The following is a 19,591-nucleotide window of genomic DNA, read 5'->3' on the forward strand; positions in this document are numbered from 1 at the left end:
AAGCGCAAAAGCACATTCCAGCTGTTCTCCTTGGGAGTAGCACAGAGTTGTCTTAACATTTTTTTAAAAATCACTCCCTTAAAATGCCCTAGAACCCACCTTGTTACTGATTTTAAACAGCTCCCAACTATACTATAGTTGCTTAAGACCCATCTACTAAAAATTCTATTGGGATAAAACATATTTTATTTCCCAGTCAGATGACTGATGGGTAGCCATCTTAAGATGGGTAGCCATCTTAAATATGTAGCAGCGCAATATGAGCCATCAGGAACTTAATCCCTAACTACCACAGCAGACCTTGCTACCAAGATCTGCCACTCTGTCATCACCCACAACAACTTCTGGTTTGGCAATAGCTTGTACTTCCTGATTAAAGGTGCAATGGACCTGCATGGCACCACAATATGTAAACATTCTCATGGCTGATTTATTGCAACATTTCCTCTGCTCCTATGCATTAACACCATTTCTCTACTTGAGATTTATCAGAGACATTCTCATCATCTGGAAACCTAGGAAACCTGAAACATTCCTCTAGGACTTCAACAGTTAACACCCTACCATCAACCTGACCATGGATCAGTCCACGGAACAGGTACATTTTCTGAACACAACTGTACAACTACACATAAACACCACTTTACACCAGACATCCACTGACCATGATACATATCTACATGCTTCCATCTACCCTCTGAAGCACACCAAACAATCCATTGCCTACAATCAAGCCTCACTCTACAACTGCATTTGTTCTAGTCCATTAGGGAGCAACTCTCACCTGAAGAATTTACAACAGGCATTCTCAGAACTACAATTACCCGCCAAAGGAAGTAAAGAAGCAGAACAACAAATCCAGAATTACACCCAGAAACAGCTTACTACAAGTTAGGCCCAAAGAAAACAACACCACTGGTTGTCATTAACTGATTGCAGCTCAAATGAATCTAATACATACTTAGAACAAAGTTTGAGTCCAGTGACACCTTTAAGACCAACCAAGTTTTATCTTTAGAACTTCTTCTGAATAAGTGGGGATACCATAGCTCATCCAACTTTTTTTCACTGATCCCATATCTAGAAGTATTGCATCATTTTGACAAATGTGGGCATTAAAATTGCCTAAGAGTAATACTGAGGCTCAAGCGATCTGAAGAGAAACTGAGGCTCAAGCGTATTGTTCAGAAATTTTCTTGAGAAGATTCTCCAGTTCTTTCCATAAATTTAAATAATCCTGCTTTAGCATTTGCAGAGAGAAGTAAACTGAGATGATAAAAAAGGAAAGGCTGGAAATTGAAATAATAGTGCAATAATATACTGATGTACCATAATCTAAGAGACTTAAACTGATGTTAACAGTTGAATATATTAGGCATGCTAAACCTGATTTTAAATGACCTTTCCTTAAACTGGAGTATGCTGGGGAGGCAAATGTGGTGTAATCAGGGAGATTAATAGGTTCTCTCAACCAGTTTTCGCGTACTAAAATAATATGAAAATCAACAAATATCATCTAACTCCAGGGTCCTTTAATCTACCATTCCACCCCAAGATATTCCAAGATATAATTTTAATGTACAGAGTAGAAGATAGTCAGTTTGATAAGACTTCGGCATTAGAAGAATTTAAGGGGGGGGGGGAGGTTGGAATTAACCGTTTATTAAGACAATTGGTTCTACTGGAGATTGGTTATACTTGGAAGGAAGGCAGTCTCCTAACTCAGAAATCTCCATAGATAAATTGACACAGGCAAGGCTGCATCCTGCTGACAATTCCTTGGGAAGAGAAGGCAAACCCTGTTTAATTCTCTTCAAAGAGGTCACTAAAGTCTATAATCGATTTATCAGAATATTTTGTTCTGCCACTGGCAAAATACCAAGGGAAAACAGAAGGCTAGCTTCAACCTCCTCTTCAGTCCCTGCTAGCTCTGAATTAATCAGACCCAAAACTGTTTCAGAACAGGAGGGAGGTTGTTGGTCTGTACAATATGAAGTCTCTAAGCTAGTTACCTTCATAGGAGAGGATAATTTTGGATAATTTTGATACTACCGGCTGATCGAGTAGAATTAAAGAGTTTGTAGGCTCAGCCAAGTCTACTAGGGTCGGGTTTGTTTTGGACTTTTCTGAACTTAAATCTCTTGTATAGGGGGTTTGAGGAACGAGCAAGTGTATTAAAGAGTTCCTAAAATGCCCCTGAAACCTAATCCCAAAATCAAAATAATTAGAAGCATGTGCATACATATAAACTGGTATTTGATTTGAGCGAAAGAAAAGCAAGAAAAGCTTGTAATGTATAGGACCTGGTAACCGTTCCACCTTTACAAGGTCACTGGCAGACGGAACAGTTTTTAAAAGAAAGGCCAGATGGTTACTGGCCTGCCATTCATTGACTTATTATTTGTATTTATAGCCCGCCCATTCCTTGAGCAGACTCAGGATAGGTGACATCATAAATCAATACAATAAATACAGTTAAAAATGTAAACAATTTAAAACAATAATAAACATTAAAACACAATCATAATTCAAACAAATGGCATATTATTTGGATTGGTAGGTGGGTGACAACAACCTCAGGGAGACCATATAGGGATGTCCGCTGCCTCAGCCAAAGGCCTAGAGGAACAGCTCCATCTTGCAAGCCTTGCAGAATTGAAGAAGATCCCACAGGGCCCTAATCTCGACTGGAAGCGTGTTCCACCAGGCAGGGGCCAGGGCAGAGAAAGCCCTGGCCCTGGTTGAGGCAAGACAGACGTCCTTCAAGCCAGGGACAACCAGGAAGTGTTGGTCCATACAGTGTAACGCTCTTCGGGGCATATATGGGAAGAGGTGGTCACTCAGATATGTGCATCCCAGGCCATGTAAGGCTTTAAAGATTATTACCAACACCTTGTAGCGAATCCGGAAATCAACTGGCAACCAATGCAGTTGGTGGAGCACCTGCCGAATGTGAGCCTGCACAGGCATGGACCAATTGATATATTTTCCACAATATGGTAAAACATTCACTACTACACATTGAGGCCCCTGCCACACGCAGGGGAAAAGGCGGTAGAAGGCGCGGCTTTTAAAAGCCGCGCCAATGTTGACACGGCGCGGCGGGATCTCACGGATCCCCCGGCCGCGCCGCCGTTTCTCCCCGGCGCGATCAAACGCCGGGGAGAAAACACAGCCCTAACTGGGGGCCGGCCGAACTGCGCATGTCGGAGCATGCGCAGTTCGGCTCCGGGCCGGGGTTGAGCCGGCGCAAGGGAGCGCCGGCGATCAGACGCCCGGGAAGAAGCGCCGCGTCCACTTGAACCACCGAGGTAGGTGGTTCATTTTGCGGCGGTTCTTCCCGGGTTTGGGCCAGTTCGGGTGCGGAAGCAGAACGCTTCCCAGATGTGGTGGTGTGATCGCGCTGCTTTGATCCGCCCCCAAACTGGCCCGCAACTGGCCCAAATCGCCGCGTGTGAACGGGACCTTAGGATCATAAGTTAATGAGAAAGTATCCTTCATACAACCACTAGGGGCTGCTGTAGATTTCCTTCCATATTTTAGGGTTGACTCAAGCAGCTTCTCACCACTTTTAAAGTCATAAATTCTAGCCGTCTCTTGTTGATGGAAGGAATTTTTGATGTTGGTGGGCAGCTCCTTCCACTCCCTAACAGGAGGTCCATAATCATGTCAAGATTCCCAAATATTTTTGAAGTGCCTCTGTAATTTTGTTTGTTTTGCTAGTAGACCAAACTCCATGGCTGTTCCAATATGCTGTTGAGAAGGTGCTGAGCAGCACATATCACGAGTTTTTGCTATATCATTGTCAGAATGCAAAGTCTGTTTTAAAGAGCATGTGTCTTCATCCTTATCCACAGCCAAGCAATCAAATCTCTTCTGTTCTTTAAACGGAATCTTCCAATCTAGTCTGTTTACTCATCAGGGATTTCCTCTCATCCTCAAATGGACATGCCTTTTCCTGCCCCATAGATAATCTAGGTCCAAGGGTTTAGCATAAGAGAAGGCAGAGTTTCTGACTGTACTCTGTTGTCTTTTATCTGTTCTTCACAGTCTTCCAATATACAACTTGCAACCAGGGAGCTTTCTTCCCATTTATAACTATCAACAGCTGGGTGTCCTAAAATAACAGTCTGAAATAACATTAAATATTCCAGGAGCATACAGGAAAATTTGCAGAAAGAGCTTCTTACCTTCCATCTGTTCAGTTCAATTCAGTCTCTTTCTCTTTCACCCTTCTCCTGTTGAGCTTTGGCTTTCTTTTTGCCTTCAGAACAGCAAAATTCAGTCTCAGTTAACCTTACTCTAAACCGGCACTCCTGTTCATTGGCTTCCAATGTAATGCCAAGAAAAGGTGATTTAAAAGCCATTAAAACAAAAATTCAAAAGGCCTCAAGTAATCCCAGCTGTGTCTGGCAGCAACAGCAGATAAGCTGTAAACTAAAACTGATAGAAAGAGCTCATTAAGTGACTTATCAGGATCTTGATAAAATTGAATCGCTGAGTTCCGCATTCCTCATCTGCTCCGGTCGACGTCTTTGTCCTTGATCCTGATTCCTCTAATGGCTCAAAAGGTTTTTTCATGAGGCCGTTGAGGACCACTGACAATGACCATTGGGGAACTAAAGGACTCTTAGGAGGAGGAGCATTAAACAAGTCTTTGAGGAAATGCTTAGAGAACTTGTGTGCAAACACTGAGGAGCCCTCCACCTCGGAGTTAAAATAAGATATAGCAGTGAGGTTCCTGGGATCCCAGATCACCGCAGACGGTGACTGCAGCCATGAAATTAAAAGACGCCTGCTCCTTGGGAGGGAAGCGATGGCGAACCTAAACAGCATGATAAAAGGTAGAGACATCACCCTGCCAACAAAAGTTCTCATGGTCAAAGCAATGGTATTCCCAGTCGTCATGTATGGCTGCGAGAGTTGGACTATAAGGAAGGCCGAGCGCCGAAGAATAGATTCTTTTGAACTATGGTGCTGGAGAAGACTCTTGAGAGTCCCTTGGACTGCAAGAATATCAAATCAGTCAATCCTAAAAGAAATCAACCCTGACTGTTCCCTGGAAGGCCAGATAATGAAACTGAAGCTCAAATACTTTGGCCACCAAATGAGAAGGGAGCACTCACTGGAGAAGACCCTGATGCTGGGAAAGATTGAAGGTCAAAGAAGACAGGGACGGCAAAGGATGAGATGGTTAGACAGTGTCACAGATGCAACGAACATGAAGCAAACTTCATAGGATAGCGGAAGACAGGAAGGCCTGGCGTGATCTGGTCCATGAGGTCGCGAAGAGTCGGACTCGACTGTGTGACTGAACAACAACAAATAGCAGTGAGGTATATTTTAATGGAGGAAAAAGCTAAGCACTTAGACTTAAGACCCAGCAGAAAACTAAATATGTCAGGTAACTCCACTGTTTGAGGTTTAATCTCTTTGGCCCTACACCATGCAGAAAAAAACCTCCCACGTGCTACTATAAGGTCTCCTAGTGGCAGGTTTATGTGCCTGTAACAGAGTATCCTGTGCTGCTGAGGGGAAATAAAGCACATTCCGTGTATCCTCCACACTGTGAAATGCAACTGGGCCACACTCTGATGCAATATCGGCCCCATACTGATCAGGTGTGCGTTGTTCAGGAACCTGATCCGATTGCTTTGTGAGAGCTCTGTCAGAGTGGACAACCAAATCTGGCTGTGCCAGAACGGGGCTATTAGTATGCAATCCATGCCCTCCAGCGCAATTTTCCCTAAGACCCTGGCGATCAGTGGGATGGGGGGGGGGGTGGAGAGGTATAGAAGAGCACTCCTTGCCAGCAAATACTGGAACACGTCCTCCAGGAACCATGTGTCTCCACCCACTAGGGAACAAAAACTTGGGGCCTTGATGCTGTATCAAGTAGTGAAGAGGTCGATCGTGGGTGAACCTCACAGGGCAAAGATAGGGTCCAAGTAGATATCCTTGAGGGACCACGTGTGGCTGGCAGGTCTGGTACAGCTCAGAGAGTCTGCCTCCGTATTCTGAGCTCCTGCTATGTGAATTGGCCGTAAACTGGCATGATGAACCACTGATTACACAGTAAACAAGATAAGTCAAAAAAAAAACCTGTGCAGAAGGACACTAAGAAAAGAACAGAACAATTTACTAATGAGTAACAACAATATAACTGGTAGTAAACCAACTAAGTATACTACATATGTAGTATTTACATAAATCCAACAGGTAAATCCACAATTTTTTCCAATAATCCAACAGGTAAATTTTCAACAATCCAACAGGTAAGTCTACAATTTTTCAGTAATACAACAGGTAAGGCTACAATGAACCTAGTAGTAATTCAAGTTGAATTACTACTAGGTTCACTGTAGCCTTACCTGTTGGCAAATAATAATAATAAAATAATAATAATAATAATAAAAATGTGATAGTTACTTGAGTAACTGTGCATAGGACTGCACTGTTGACTTGATGCAAAGTAAAACTAATCCCCCCCCCAAATCTGGTTCTTGATCTTTCATCCCTGCTGATAATCAACTATTTATGTTGTCGAAGGCTTTCACGATCGGAGTTCATTAGTTGCTGTTGATTTTCCAGGTTGTGCGGCCGTGGTCTTGGCATTGTAAAACCTGACGTTTCACCAGTAGCTGTGACTGGCATCCTCAGAGGTATAACACAGAAAGATGGAGTACTCTCTGTGTCAAGGTTGAGACGAAAAATGGTAGGCAGGTAATTTATATCTACTCCAGAAGGTGGAGTAGGGGTGAGTCATTATCTTGTAGGAGTTCCCCAGGCTATGAACATGTCAATGGAGGAGCTTTCCTGAGGAGGTTCTTTTGTATATGGATTGTTTCCTGAGGAGGTTCTTTTGTATGTGGATTGGCTGTTGAAATTCTAATCTTATCCTTAGTGTACATCTGACAATAGCACTACAGATATGTTTGTATTTTTTTTGTTATTGAAAATTAATAAAAACAATCTATAAAAATATGAATTGCACAAGTTCACACACAAGCATAAACTAACACTGGCGAATTAAAAGACAAACTGGTGTTTAAACGTACTTAGAATGACAGCTTTGCAATCGGCCTAATATAATTTTGGCACAACAAAACCTAGCACACAAAACAGGTGCAGATCAGAGCAGCAGGTTTCCTAAATCTACTCATCTAAAGTCCATTAAAACTCACTGTTCAAGTGTGCATACTAATTAATGATAATAAGGATGTCATTTAATTAAAGATTAGCCTTCCTGGTGATGAACCCTCCTTATTGTATAATGGTTTCCAATGTGTCTTGCTAAGAACCCATCTTGTAATTACAGCTTCATAATCCAGCTTTAATTTAACATAATTATTCAATTCCTAGTCCAAGTCACTGAAAGGATTTTGCGAGGATTGACACAGAGAATAAAAACTTTCCATTCTTCATTGTCCCTACTTAATCCACACTGCTAGGAAACCGGTCACTAGACAGACAATCTTCATGTTATTACACGGGGTGGGGTGGGGGGCTTCATGCAAGCAGAGGGAGAAATCTATTGAGCCATTCTTCGGTGATCACAACTCCCTTGAATGAGGACTGACAGCACAATTCACCCACAAGAAAACCAAGCCCGTGGCCATTCAGGAGCACAAAGGCACGATTAAAAAACATAAACAAAGTAGACAATAGAGATGCAGGGCTCACTTGTATCCTTTGGGAGTCAGGATGCACTTTGAGTCATGCTGACAGGGGTTCAGGTCTTGGGCACAGAAATCCAGCTTCTCTTCACAGAGCTCACCTGCAACAAAGTACATCCAAGTCAGCAGAAGCAGGGCCCACCACAGGACCTGAGAAGCAAACCAGGGACGCTATTTATTTCTACAGCAACTCGCAGCAGCTAGTGCCAAGTGGCTCTTGTGACATCAGCTGGTGGAGCATTTGGCAAAGAATAATCTCTCTCGCTCTTGGTGTCATCTTGCCTTTCACAACTTTTAACTTTTCACGCGACTTGTTTTTAGAATACACAACTGCCGTTTAACTTACTTGTAGGGCTCTGAGCCATCAAGTGAAGCTGGGCCTGAAAGTTCCAGACAAGACAACCTATGCATGATCGTTCCCAAACAACTATTATCAGATTTATGATAAATGGTCAGCCTACTAACTTGGCTGACCGACCAACCAACCAATCATAGTGCAATACAGCTGGAAGATAAAAGCTAGCCCGATTAAACACAAATATGCTTTCCCCCTTCCCATTATCTTAAACACACAACATATATTAAGTATCCCTCTTTTATTATAAAAGGCTTTTCTTTTTGCAGGTTTGCCATCTCTCCAATCCATTTTGAAGTGGCATCAGAGTCTTTTCCCCATTGCTTCTTCCCCTGCCCATTCTGGTACACGTGCATTTTGGAATACTCATTACTGGAACACCATGGGAAGGAGTTGTCAGCTAGGCCTTTCTTAAGTCCTGGCTGCCATGAGAGTAGGGGTGACCCTGGAATGTTAAGTTTCAATTTTGCTGTGTCTTCTATGTTTCTGTTATCTCTCTCTGACCCTCAGTCCCTGGTGTAGCATTTCTCTTGGGAAAAGTAGCCCGTTACTTTGGCGGGCTTCTACCTGATTGGCCCTGGGCCATCAGGGGGTCCCCTTGAATGATGTATAACTGCTTATTGCATGCACTTTCTTTTAGTTCTAACACAAAATGGTTAAGATATGTGCATACTCTCAAAGTCTCAATAAACTTTACTTCTTTGAATGAAAGCTGTTGGGAACTGATTGCTGCAGGAGTCTGACAAAGTGTTAGAACTCTTTGTTCCCGGAATTGTACCCTACCATGGCTGGCGATGATACCGGGAACGTACCGGTTACCACCAGAAAGGAAGAACCATGGGTGGCTAAGTTTAAAGAAGCCCTTACAGAAGCCCTTAAAGAAGCCCTTACAGAAGTGGATAAGGCAGAAATTGCCAAAGACTCATCCCTCCAGCAAAATACAAGTAGTTGTTGTATCGGGGGGAGGGGAGCTTTTCGCGCCACTCGTTCTGCGGGGTGAAGTGTTGCATTTTGGCCACAAATCCAAACTTGCTGGACATTATGGATATTTAAAGACTTTACATGTATTACAATGCCAGTTTTGGTGGCTGCACATGCGTGCTGACATTTCTCAATACATGGGTTCATGCCAGACTTGCTTGATGGGAAAAAGACGACCTGGAAACCCCCAGGAACTTTGCGACCTTTAGAAACCACCAGTTGCCCCTGGGGAGTAATTTCCATGGATTTTATTACATGGATTTGATTACCACCCAGTAAAGGATATACTGTGATCTGGGTTGTGGTGGATTTGTTTTCTAAACAGGCTCACTTCATCCCATGTAAACAACTACTAACTGTCAAAGCCTTGGCTAAAATGTTTATGCACCACATTGTAAGGTTGCATTCAGTGCCCAGTAAAATAATATCTGACAAAGGAGCCCAGTTCGTGGCCAAATTTTGGAAAGAACTCTTGCAGGTTTTGGGGATTACCCAGGGACTCAGTAGCGCCTATCACCCAGAGACTGATGGACAAACTGAACGTGTCAATCAAATAGTTGAGCAGTTCTTGTGCTACTTTACCAACTACCAGCAGGACCATTGGGCTGAATTGTTGCCTTATGCAGAATACAGTTATAATAACTCTGTGTATAGTTCCATGGAGTTGTATCCTTTCAAAGCAATGCATGGCTATATGAAAGCACCCCCTTGCCCACCATAGGGACCCCGGCTCCTGGCCCGAGAGACCTCCAGAGTTGGTGGCAAGACTTAAAGACTGTCATCCAAAAGACTCTTGACAAGGCCAAAGCGGATTACAAAACTCAGGCTGATAAAGGGTGAGCCCCTGAGTGGGGCAGCAGGATTGCCTTCCTCCTTTAATTATTTTTCTGTTCCTTCTTTCCTGCAGCCATTCTTCACTGTTCCTGCCACCTATTGTACTTTTTTCATCCTGTGTACCATCCCACCTTCCCTCTCTATGCCTTGAAAATACACCGAGGACCCCTGGCTTCAATGCTCAGCCACATTTGAGAAGCCATGTTTCCTGTTGTCCTAACAGGTCAACTTTGCTCTGAAACTTTTTTCACTGAGGGGCAGGGGTGTGTGTTGACTTTCAAAATGCTAATTTTAATTGGTCATTAATAAACCTCACAAAACGGTTACTCCTTCCTTCTAACTGTAATCTTCAGTGTAAACGATTAACTGTCCCCAAGCTATTGCCGGGTATACTGTAAGGCAACAAAGGAGAACCATTGGCCCTGTTTCAAAGAACTGTGCATCTAATTCTATACATCTGAGGAAAACCTGGCCTCAAATTTCTCGGACTGCTGCTCCCCCACATCACATGGTGTTCTTTTCTTCACAAGCAGTCTGAGATGTGGCATTGCATTGGGGTCTTGGCTATTAAAGGGGGGGAAAGGCAAAAAATTCCACTGCACACCCATCACATTCAGCACACTTAAAAGTAAGCTTTTGGATCCACAACTGCGGACATGAATCATCATTCAAATGCATTCATAATTTAAACTCAGGCCAAAACAATTCTTTGTAAACCGTAAATGAAGAAGTGGTTTCCTTGGGAGACGGCACTCGGAGACGTCAACCAGCTTGTAATCGCAAAAAAATAACATCTTCTGAAATCTAAGAATTAGCAGGGAAGATACGCCAAAGGCGCACGGAGCATCACCTTTTAGGGGCTCACTGCTCCCTCCCTTCTGATGCTGGTGAGGCTGGGGGAACCAAATGCCCAATCTGTAATAGGCGGGGCTGTTCTAAACTGTACAGACAACAACCAACCCAGTAAGACCACAGACCCCTCACAGCACTGGATGTCAAGGCCTCTGTGTCGCAACAACATCATACACAGAAAATACAGCCTGAAGACCAGTTGTGTACATTTTGAAGAAGAAAAAAATCAGCAGGATTTGGATTTGGAATGCGGGGTCACGAATACCGTAATCCCTATGCTGGGTCAGGTTAATTTCTGTCCCGTTCCCCCCCCCAAAAAAAAAACTGGATTTCCTGCACTTATGGGTCTATGTTTCCTGTGAGGGAACAGGGGATCTTCCTGGCATCCTGTATATTTCTAAAAAATATTCAGGAATATCTGGTACTGGCATATTACTGACCCCAGGAGTTTCCCCCCTTTTAACAGGCAATGGGAGGGAGAGGGGAGAAAGGCGTCTCTCACGGCCCGGGGAAGACGGTTCCCGGCTGGTGTGAGTCTTGCCTGGCCCAAGGAAGGCAGTTCATGGCCAGCACATGCCAAGTGCAAGGCCTGGTAGAGCTGTAGGTCTGGTTGGCTCCTTCTCCCTCCCTCCTTTGTGGGGACAGGCTCTTCTTCAGGGGTCCAGAGAACTGGAACCATTTCCCGAATTTGCTTGAACCATCGGTAGCTTTTAGTGGACAGGCAGCACTAGGTCCCTTGCAATTTTGGTGTCAATTTAGTGTAAAAACAGACACTCAAGGGCCCCTAAAAAGTCCCTCTTAGGGAATAATGGAACCTTCATGCCAGTTAATGCCATCTTATCAGGCATCTGCTCCATTCGTCCTGCATTAAATGAGATGGAATCATTTTGCCAGGAGCGGTGCATTGCTGGGTGCTCTAGTAAAAGGTAAAGGTTCCCTTGCTCGAAAGCCAGTCGAATCCGAATCTAGGGTTGCGGTGCTCATCTCCGTTTCAAAGCCGAAGAGCCAGCGCTGTCTGAATTAGTTTCCGTGGTCATGTGGCCGGCATGACTAAACACCAAGGCACACGGAACGCTGTTACCTTCCCACCGAAGTGGTACCTATTTATCTACTTGCAATTTCTTGCTTTCAAACTGCTAGGTTGGCAGGAGCTGGAACTAGAGATGGGAGCTCACTCTGTCATGCGGCAACTCGGGTCTCGAACTGCTGAACTACTGACCTTCCACAGCCTGCAGTTCAGCGTCTTAACCACTTGAGCCACCGCAGCTCTAGAATGCTCCAGAATGGCCTCCAAATGGGCTATCCCCTTTTTAAAATCCTTCTTTGGAAGCTGCAACATTTTGGGGGTGACCTTTGGAAGCAAATCTGATGAGCTGCTCTCCAGGGGTAGTGGCTGAATTCTGGTATGTAAGTGGTAGAGATTTTAATTGTTTTGTGGATCATTACAGGTTTATATTTTAGGATATTTTAATGTAGATGACATATAAATGTTTTCATTAAGGTCTAGTCACTTACAATGATTACAGATTAGACAGTAATACTTTAGTTTATATAATTCTAGTATTGTTTTTTTTAAAAAGACAACAAAATGCTCCCCATTAAATACATGCCAAAACAATTACTTTAAGACATGTTTACTAATTTAGAAAAAAAACAAAAACCCAAAAAATGCTGACCCCTTGGTATATGGGCATGAATCCTCTGTAAAATGAACCATTTCCATTGCTCGACTGGTAAACTTCGAACAGACTTGTTAAGTAGATCAGACACACGCCCAGCAGTTTTGAAGCCATTTGTTTTGCAATATCAAGATCCACGTGCGGAACAGTGCCAAGACATGATTACATGAACTGGAATAATTTGGGATGAAGTGTCCCAAACGTCAGTTCTTGCTGGCCATTTCAGTAGCTGAAGTGCACGCAACTGAAAGCAAAATGGAAATGAGAATCCAAGGTGGTGAAAATAGGCTTAAAAAGGCAACTGACCTTTTTCCACTTCATTCAGATTAGCAGCTTGTGGTGACAAAGACAGAAGAGACAAAGAGACTGTTTACATTGCCGTAAAAAAAGCACAGCACAAAGTAAGTTAATGCACAATTAACAGCAGCAGGGAAGCCAAGTCAGAGGAGCGAAAGTGAAGCAAGCTCCCCCCCCCCCTTTCCCTAGAGCAGAACAAAACAGACACAAGAAGAAAGTACCACTGCTGGCCAGAGAAAGAACATTGCTGGTATACCAAAGGTATCTGCAGTCTCAATGGTGGATGATAAAGGAACAGCAGAAGAAATGACCAGATAATCTACAGACCGTGCACTTAAATGACCCTGACATTCATGAAAATTGAGGATTAAAAATGCGACTATCTTAAGAATGTCAGACAAAGTTCTAAGGCTACGGGAAATAACGTTCGTGGATCTGCAAAATGTTTCATTTCCAAACGTTTCATCTACCAATGTGCTCTAAGACTATATGTTTTCTGTGATTTTGATCTGCAGAAAATCCACACAGCAATGTGTCGTTCTTCACAGTGCTGAAACAGAATTCTGACAGTTGAGACCAACGGTAAGGTGTATTTTCAAGCCAACACCAGATGGCACTTTAAAAGGTTGACTTTCAAGCGAACCAACGAACACCAGCACACAGAAAATAACATCTTATTTTCCATTTTAGCTGGAGTTCCTTGATAGTGATTTGTGTATTCCCCGCTAGAGGGCACTCGTGTTTTTTGGAAACTAAAAAAAGAAGTCTGCCAAATCTATTCAGCTAGAATTAGAATGTGAAGGAACAAAGAAGATTTATAATAGCCGAGGCTAGCCTGATCTCATCAGATCTCAGAAGCTTAGCAGGCTCGGCCCTCGTTAGTACTTGGATGGGAGACCACCAAGGAATAACAGGGTCACTATGCAGGCAATGGCAAACCACCTCTGAACATCTCTTGCCTTGAAAACCTTAACAAGGTAAAGGTAAAGGTTCCCTTGCTCGAAAGCCAGTCGAGTCCGACTCCAGGGTTGCGGTGCTCATCTCCGTTTCAAAGCTGAAGAGCCAGTGCTGTCCGAAGACGTTTCCGTGGTCATGTGGCCGGCATGACTAAACACCGAGGTGCACGGAACGCTGTTACCTTCCCACCGAGGCGGTACCTATTTATCTACTTGCAATTTCTTGCTTTCGAACTGCTAGGTTGGCAGGAGCTGGAACTGGAGATGGGAGCTCACTCCGTCATGCGGCAACTCGGGTCTCGAACTGCCGAACTACTGACCTTCCACAGGCTGCAGTTCAGCGTCTTAAGCACTTGAGCCACCGCTGCTTACAGGGTTGCTAAAAGTTAGATGCAACTTGATGGCAAACCCCCCCCCCCCAGAAAACAAAGAAAAACCTTTTTATATCCCACCCCAAACATGGGTCTCCCAGTGGTCTTTCATTCTAGGGATGCACCAAGTTCATACCTATTCCGCTTTCAACAGAACAACTGTGTTAAATAACTCCAGCCAATTCACTAGACCCTTTGATTCACAGTGTAAACGGTCAAGTTCAAGTTTGTCTTTTCTCTGCAGGGCAGAAGCAGTATTTGTGATATGGGATTAAAAACACTCTGTAGTCCTGAACAAAGTCAGTAAGGGAAGAGAAGGGGCAGCCTTTTAAAAAGCTTAAAAAACAGGCTCCTAACTTGGAAACTAAAGAAATAACTGTATTTGAAACAAAAATACCAGCAGCTCAGTCAACGACAGTCAGCCCAAGAAGTCCACATTTCAGTGTGCTTTGTAGTTCTGAAATTGTCCTGGGATCAGCCCAACTGGATGTCATCGTGTCCCTGAGTTTACCATTGGGGGGGGGGGTCACCTCTGTCATTTTAGGGATTAAATTCATTTTGTTTACAAAAGCCATGGGGACCTGATCCTGATTGGAGCAATGACATAGGGGGAAGGAGGGGTACCTGACCCCCATTGTTGTATAAGGAGGACCGTATTTTTAAGACTGTTCCCAGCCTTGTCCACTCTATTGAAACAAATAAATATTGACGGTATCATTATAATTTGGACGGAGGCATCAGGAGGAGAAGGGGGGTAGCCAGATCCTCCCTGGCTACTGATGGGGGATGGGGGGTAGGGTTGCCAGATCCAGACTGGGAAACTCCTGGAGATTTGGGGGTGGAGCCTGGGGAGGACAGAAGAAGAAGAGGAGGAGGAGGAGGAGGAGGAGGAGATTGGATTTATACCCTGCCCTTCAATACCCAAAGGAGTCTCAGAGCGGTTTACAATCTCTTTTCCCTTCCCCTCCCCACAACAGACACCCTGTGAGGTAGGTGGGGCTGAGAGAGCTCTTTTGAGAACTGCTCATGAGAGAACAGCTCTGAAAGAACGTGTAACTGACCCAAGGTCACACCAGCAGCTGCATGAGGAGGAGTGGGGAATCAAACTCAGTTCTCCCAGATTAGAGTCTGCGCTCCTAACCAATACACCAAACTGGCTCCAGGGACCTCAGTAGGTTACAATGCCACAGAGTCCACCCTCCAAAGCATTCATTTGATCCATGGGAACTGATCTCTGTAGCCTGGACATGAGTGGTAATTCCAGGGGATCCCCAGGTCCCACCTGGATGCTAGCATCCCTAACGGGAAGCAACAAGAGACGAGTCAGGGTGAGACTACCCTCTGCCCTAGACAGACCTCAGATTATTCAATTATGGCCAGGAAGAGCTCAAGATGTTAATACCTCACTGAGCTACAGCTTCTGAGTAATGATTACTGGATTATTTTCTCTTTTTCTCCATCCCACCTGCCACTTCATTTCCCCAAAGGCATAGAATCTCTACAAAACAAGTCAGCAAATCAACAACAAAATGAAAACACAAAGAACAATTTCTAATATCATTGCGCCCAGCAAAACACCCCACAACGGACAGCTAATCAGATTATGTGCCTGCAGCATCAGTGAAAGCAGGCTTTCTGGCCATAGCTGTTGGAGGGGGGAAGAACGCTACTGATGAACAAAAAGAGTGACAATACAGTGACCACTAGCAACCAAGCCAGTTTGAACAATGGCTCACTTGATTTGCCAGGAAATTGTGAAGGGAAAAGATTTCTGTGGTATTAAAATTGACTGAGATCACAGAGCATGGCACCTGTAAAAGAAAGGGACCAGCTAAGACACAGAGAAGTACCTTTTATCTGACCAGTGACTGGGCAATTTATACTTAACTAGGAATACGACCCATTGTGAAAATAAATACAAGAGCTCTAGAGGCTCTGAGTGGGTGACCTGCCCTTGGCCACTCAGCGACAATTTGCTCACCAGGGTATAATGACACAGAGTCCACCGTTTTTTCCAGGGGAACTGATTGCCATCTGAAGAGCAGTCATAATTCTGAGTGATCTCCACCCCTCACCTGGAGATTGGCAACAATGGTTCCCCAGGAGGAAATGGCTGGTTTGGAGGATGGAGTCTATGACATTGTACCTCTCTGAGGTCCCACCCCTCCTCAAACCGCACCGTCTCCAGGCTCCACCCCTTAAATCTCCAAGAATTTCCCAACCTGGAGGTGGCAACCCTATCTCTTTCCCAGCCAACAATCAACATACCATTACCTGCCCCTCTGACTTCAGCTTTCCATCTCCTCCCCCTTCCCTGCAGCCTCTACCTAGGAAGAGCACAGTCTTTCCCTGAAGTGGGGACCAAAGCAGCTCACATCATTCTTCTCTCCCCCTTTTGATCTGCACAACAACCCTGTGAAGTAGGCTAGGCTGAAAATCTGTGACTGGTCCAAAATCACCCACTCAGCTTCTACAGGAAGAACCTGGGTCTAGCAGACCCTGCTCTGAAGCGTTAACCGCTACATCACACTGGCTGTCATAGGGTGGACACCTCAGCAGGGTATAATGACACAGCATCCACCATTTTCTCCAGGGGAACTGATCTCTGCCATCTGGAGAGCAGTTGTAATTCTGAGTGATCTCCAGCCCTCACCTGGAGATTGTAAACAATGGTTCCCCATGAGAAAAAGTACAGTCTTTCTCTATATTGGGGACCAAAGCAGCTCACATCATTCTCCTCTCCCCCTTTTGATCTGCACGACAACCCTGTGTGGTAGGTTAGGCTGAAAGTCTGACTGGTCCAAAATCACCCACTCAGCTTCCACAGCAAGAACCTGGGTCTGGCAGACCCTGCTTTGAAGTGCTAGCTGCTATGTCACACTGGCTGTTGTATCGCCTGGTATCACAACTGAACTCTAGACAAAAGATCTCTCTCACCCCATGGAGAAAATAACTGCTTTGGAGGGTGGACTCTATGGCATTCTATTCAGCTGAGGCCTCTCCCCTCTCCAAACTCTGGCTTCCCTAGACTCCACCACAAAATCTCCAGGAATTTCCCAACCTAGAGCTGGCACCCCTAGTCAGGACTGGCCCCAATGAGTTCCCCATAAAGGTCAAAGTAGGCCTGGAAAGGGCCTCCTGCCCCTGTCTTTTTACTAACAGTACCAGGCCTGGTTGCCTAGCAATAGCCACTGAGGAGAAGAGAATGGTTTGACATCAGTGGCCCACTTCAGCAGTCAGCCAGCCACAGAGGGGCCAAGCAGGAGAAACATCTTTGTCAGGAGAGACAGCCATTTTGGCAGTTTATTCTGACAGGGAACAGTGTCCAAGTTGGCAGTGGGCAGGAGAGAGGAGCAGACCCAGGACCCATCCAATGGCATATGAGTACTCTTGAGTGGCGGCTGACAGGCCAATGGCCGAGGGAGTGCACGACACAGGCAATGGGAGAGCTGGAAAGTGTCAATACGCTAGGGCTTTTATATATATAAGATAGCTTAGTCTTCAGAAGACAGGGTGTTTATGTATGGGAGATATCACAGAAAATCAGAAAATACAGATAGCACCCCATATCAAACAGGCTTTTGACCAGTTCTTATAGATTATCTTTTATTTACAGACCATTCCCCCCCCCCATCATGTCAGATCCTCAAGACATATCCTCCCTATTTCAACAGCCAGAGCATCAGCATATATAATTCAATGGGGCCTGTTTTTAGTAGATGTATGCAGTGAAGCCTAAAGACAGCTTCAACCCACAGAGGTCTAAGCTGACAATACTTAGAATGTGCCTATAGCACTTGCAAGGTAGGCGGGCTGCAAGACCAGCCGTAAAATAGATTTACATGTTAATTTTATCTTTGCTAACTGGCAAACTGGCAAAGGACAACCAAAATATTACCAGTTCTGTCTGCATTTCTTCTCATGTGAGGATTCCTTAACCTCTGACCATTTTCTAGCTGCTACAACCCGTGTGGCTGTGATTCATTTGTCACTCAGAGCCACGATCAAAGCACTCCCCTTGCATGTGAGAAAACCGATCTCTGCTATCCAGACTCACTGAGGAAATTATGGACTCTTGGTTCAGATATGGACCTGATTATCCATGCTTTTGCCATTTCAGTCATTATCCTGCATAGCACTACATACTGAACCAAAAGAGGGCCTTTTCCCCCCTATCGCCCCTCAGTCAGCTATCTCACTCCCCAAAAATAATTTTTACATTCCAGTTTGTTTAAACCCATTATAAACCCAAAATTAGCCCACGGCCCGACAAGAATTCATTTCCCCAAACACTTCGTTTTTCATTTCCTAACCAGAATCATGTAGAGTCTTGATAAATTAATGTAAGATGACTATCACAACAGCATTATTAGCTCAAAAATTAGGGCTTAGCTCCTTGAGGTTCTATATGGATGAGTGAAATAATACCTTACAGTGGAACTGGTACTTCAAAAAACAAACAAAAACACTTTGATTTCTAGGCGCCCTTGGTCATAATTCACCAAACCTGCACGGTGTGAGGGAATTATTTTCAATCCAGGCCCCACATCCTTGCAAAATAATAATTACATCTGTGAAAAAACTGCAATTTGGTGCAGGAGGATAACATATGTGAAAAAGGAAAGTAAACCTCTGTGTGTGGGGTGAACTCATGAGACAGGTGGCATGCATGTGTGTGGCTTTGCCGGATCATGGCTATTTGGGGAGGTAACCCCTGAATGACTTCAATGGCCAAGGCAAACATTTAAGCCAAGATTGTAGTGAAAACTGGGCTCTTCCAAACTTGTTACTCCGCTCCGTCCAGTTGTGCATTTTTTTATTAACCAATATGTTGAAAGAATGCAGAGACTGCAGCTAAACAAGTAGTTAAACCCTGAAAGATACTGAAAAGGCCCTCAATGCCAATGGCATCAGAGCCCAAAAGGAGTCGCCGGTTACAATATTTCTGGCATGGCACTACAGAGCTCCTCGAGTTCCTCTTTTTCTTTCCTACCTGTATATTCAGGTGGACAAAGGCACGTGTAGTTGTTAATTCCATCAACGCAGGTAGAATTATTTTCGCAATCATTGTCTTCACAGTCATCAATATTCACTTCGCAGTGCTCACCTTCAAACCCATCTGCACAGGCACACCTGCAAATGAGGACAGTCCACTCATTCTTCAAACAAGGGGATAAGCCAGACATGATAAAACCAAGAGAAAAATGAATTCTTAAACAGCATTACGTGAGTGCATTTGAACAGATCGAGCGCCTTTCCAGATTGCTTTTTTATTGTGCAATGCAATTTGCTTTGGAGATGTTCAGATCTCCCCTTTACCAGCCACAATTTGCTGGGCCCTTGCCCGTTCAAACTGGGGACTGGGCCGTCATCCTTATTTGCAACTTTCCCTGATCCCTGGTCTGCTTTTGATTAGATCTGTGCCCCACCTAGTTATTGCTGCAGTGGTAAACCTCTACCTTGTCCGTTCCACTTAAGCAGGGGTGGGCTGGCCCTTGACATTACCGGGGACATTCCTGATGGGCCGTTGTCCTGAAGAGCCCCTGGGAGGCAGTAACAAGCTGAGCCAATTGGCCTCGTGGGGCTGATG

The 19,591-nt window shown here is 44.5% G+C and overlaps 1 protein-coding gene across 1 annotated transcript in view; it reads right to left on the reverse strand.

Moving 5' to 3' along the window:
• The window catches only part of SLIT2 (slit guidance ligand 2), a 455,701-nt gene that overhangs the window by 12,248 nt on the left and 423,862 nt on the right, over nucleotides 1-19,591 (reverse strand). The window contains exons 28-29 of the mRNA XM_015426100.1: nucleotides 18,995-19,134; nucleotides 7,684-7,777 (exon numbers count right to left, since the gene is read on the reverse strand). Coding sequence (XP_015281586.1) covers nucleotides 7,684-7,777; nucleotides 18,995-19,134 — 234 coding nt within the window. The remainder of the gene's footprint in view (nucleotides 1-7,683; nucleotides 7,778-18,994; nucleotides 19,135-19,591) is intronic.

The sequence above is a fragment of the Gekko japonicus genome, unplaced genomic scaffold (assembly GCF_001447785.1).
Source record: "Gekko japonicus isolate JY-2015 unplaced genomic scaffold, Gekko_japonicus_V1.1 scaffold120, whole genome shotgun sequence".
Lineage (NCBI taxonomy): Eukaryota > Metazoa > Chordata > Lepidosauria > Squamata > Gekkonidae > Gekko > Gekko japonicus.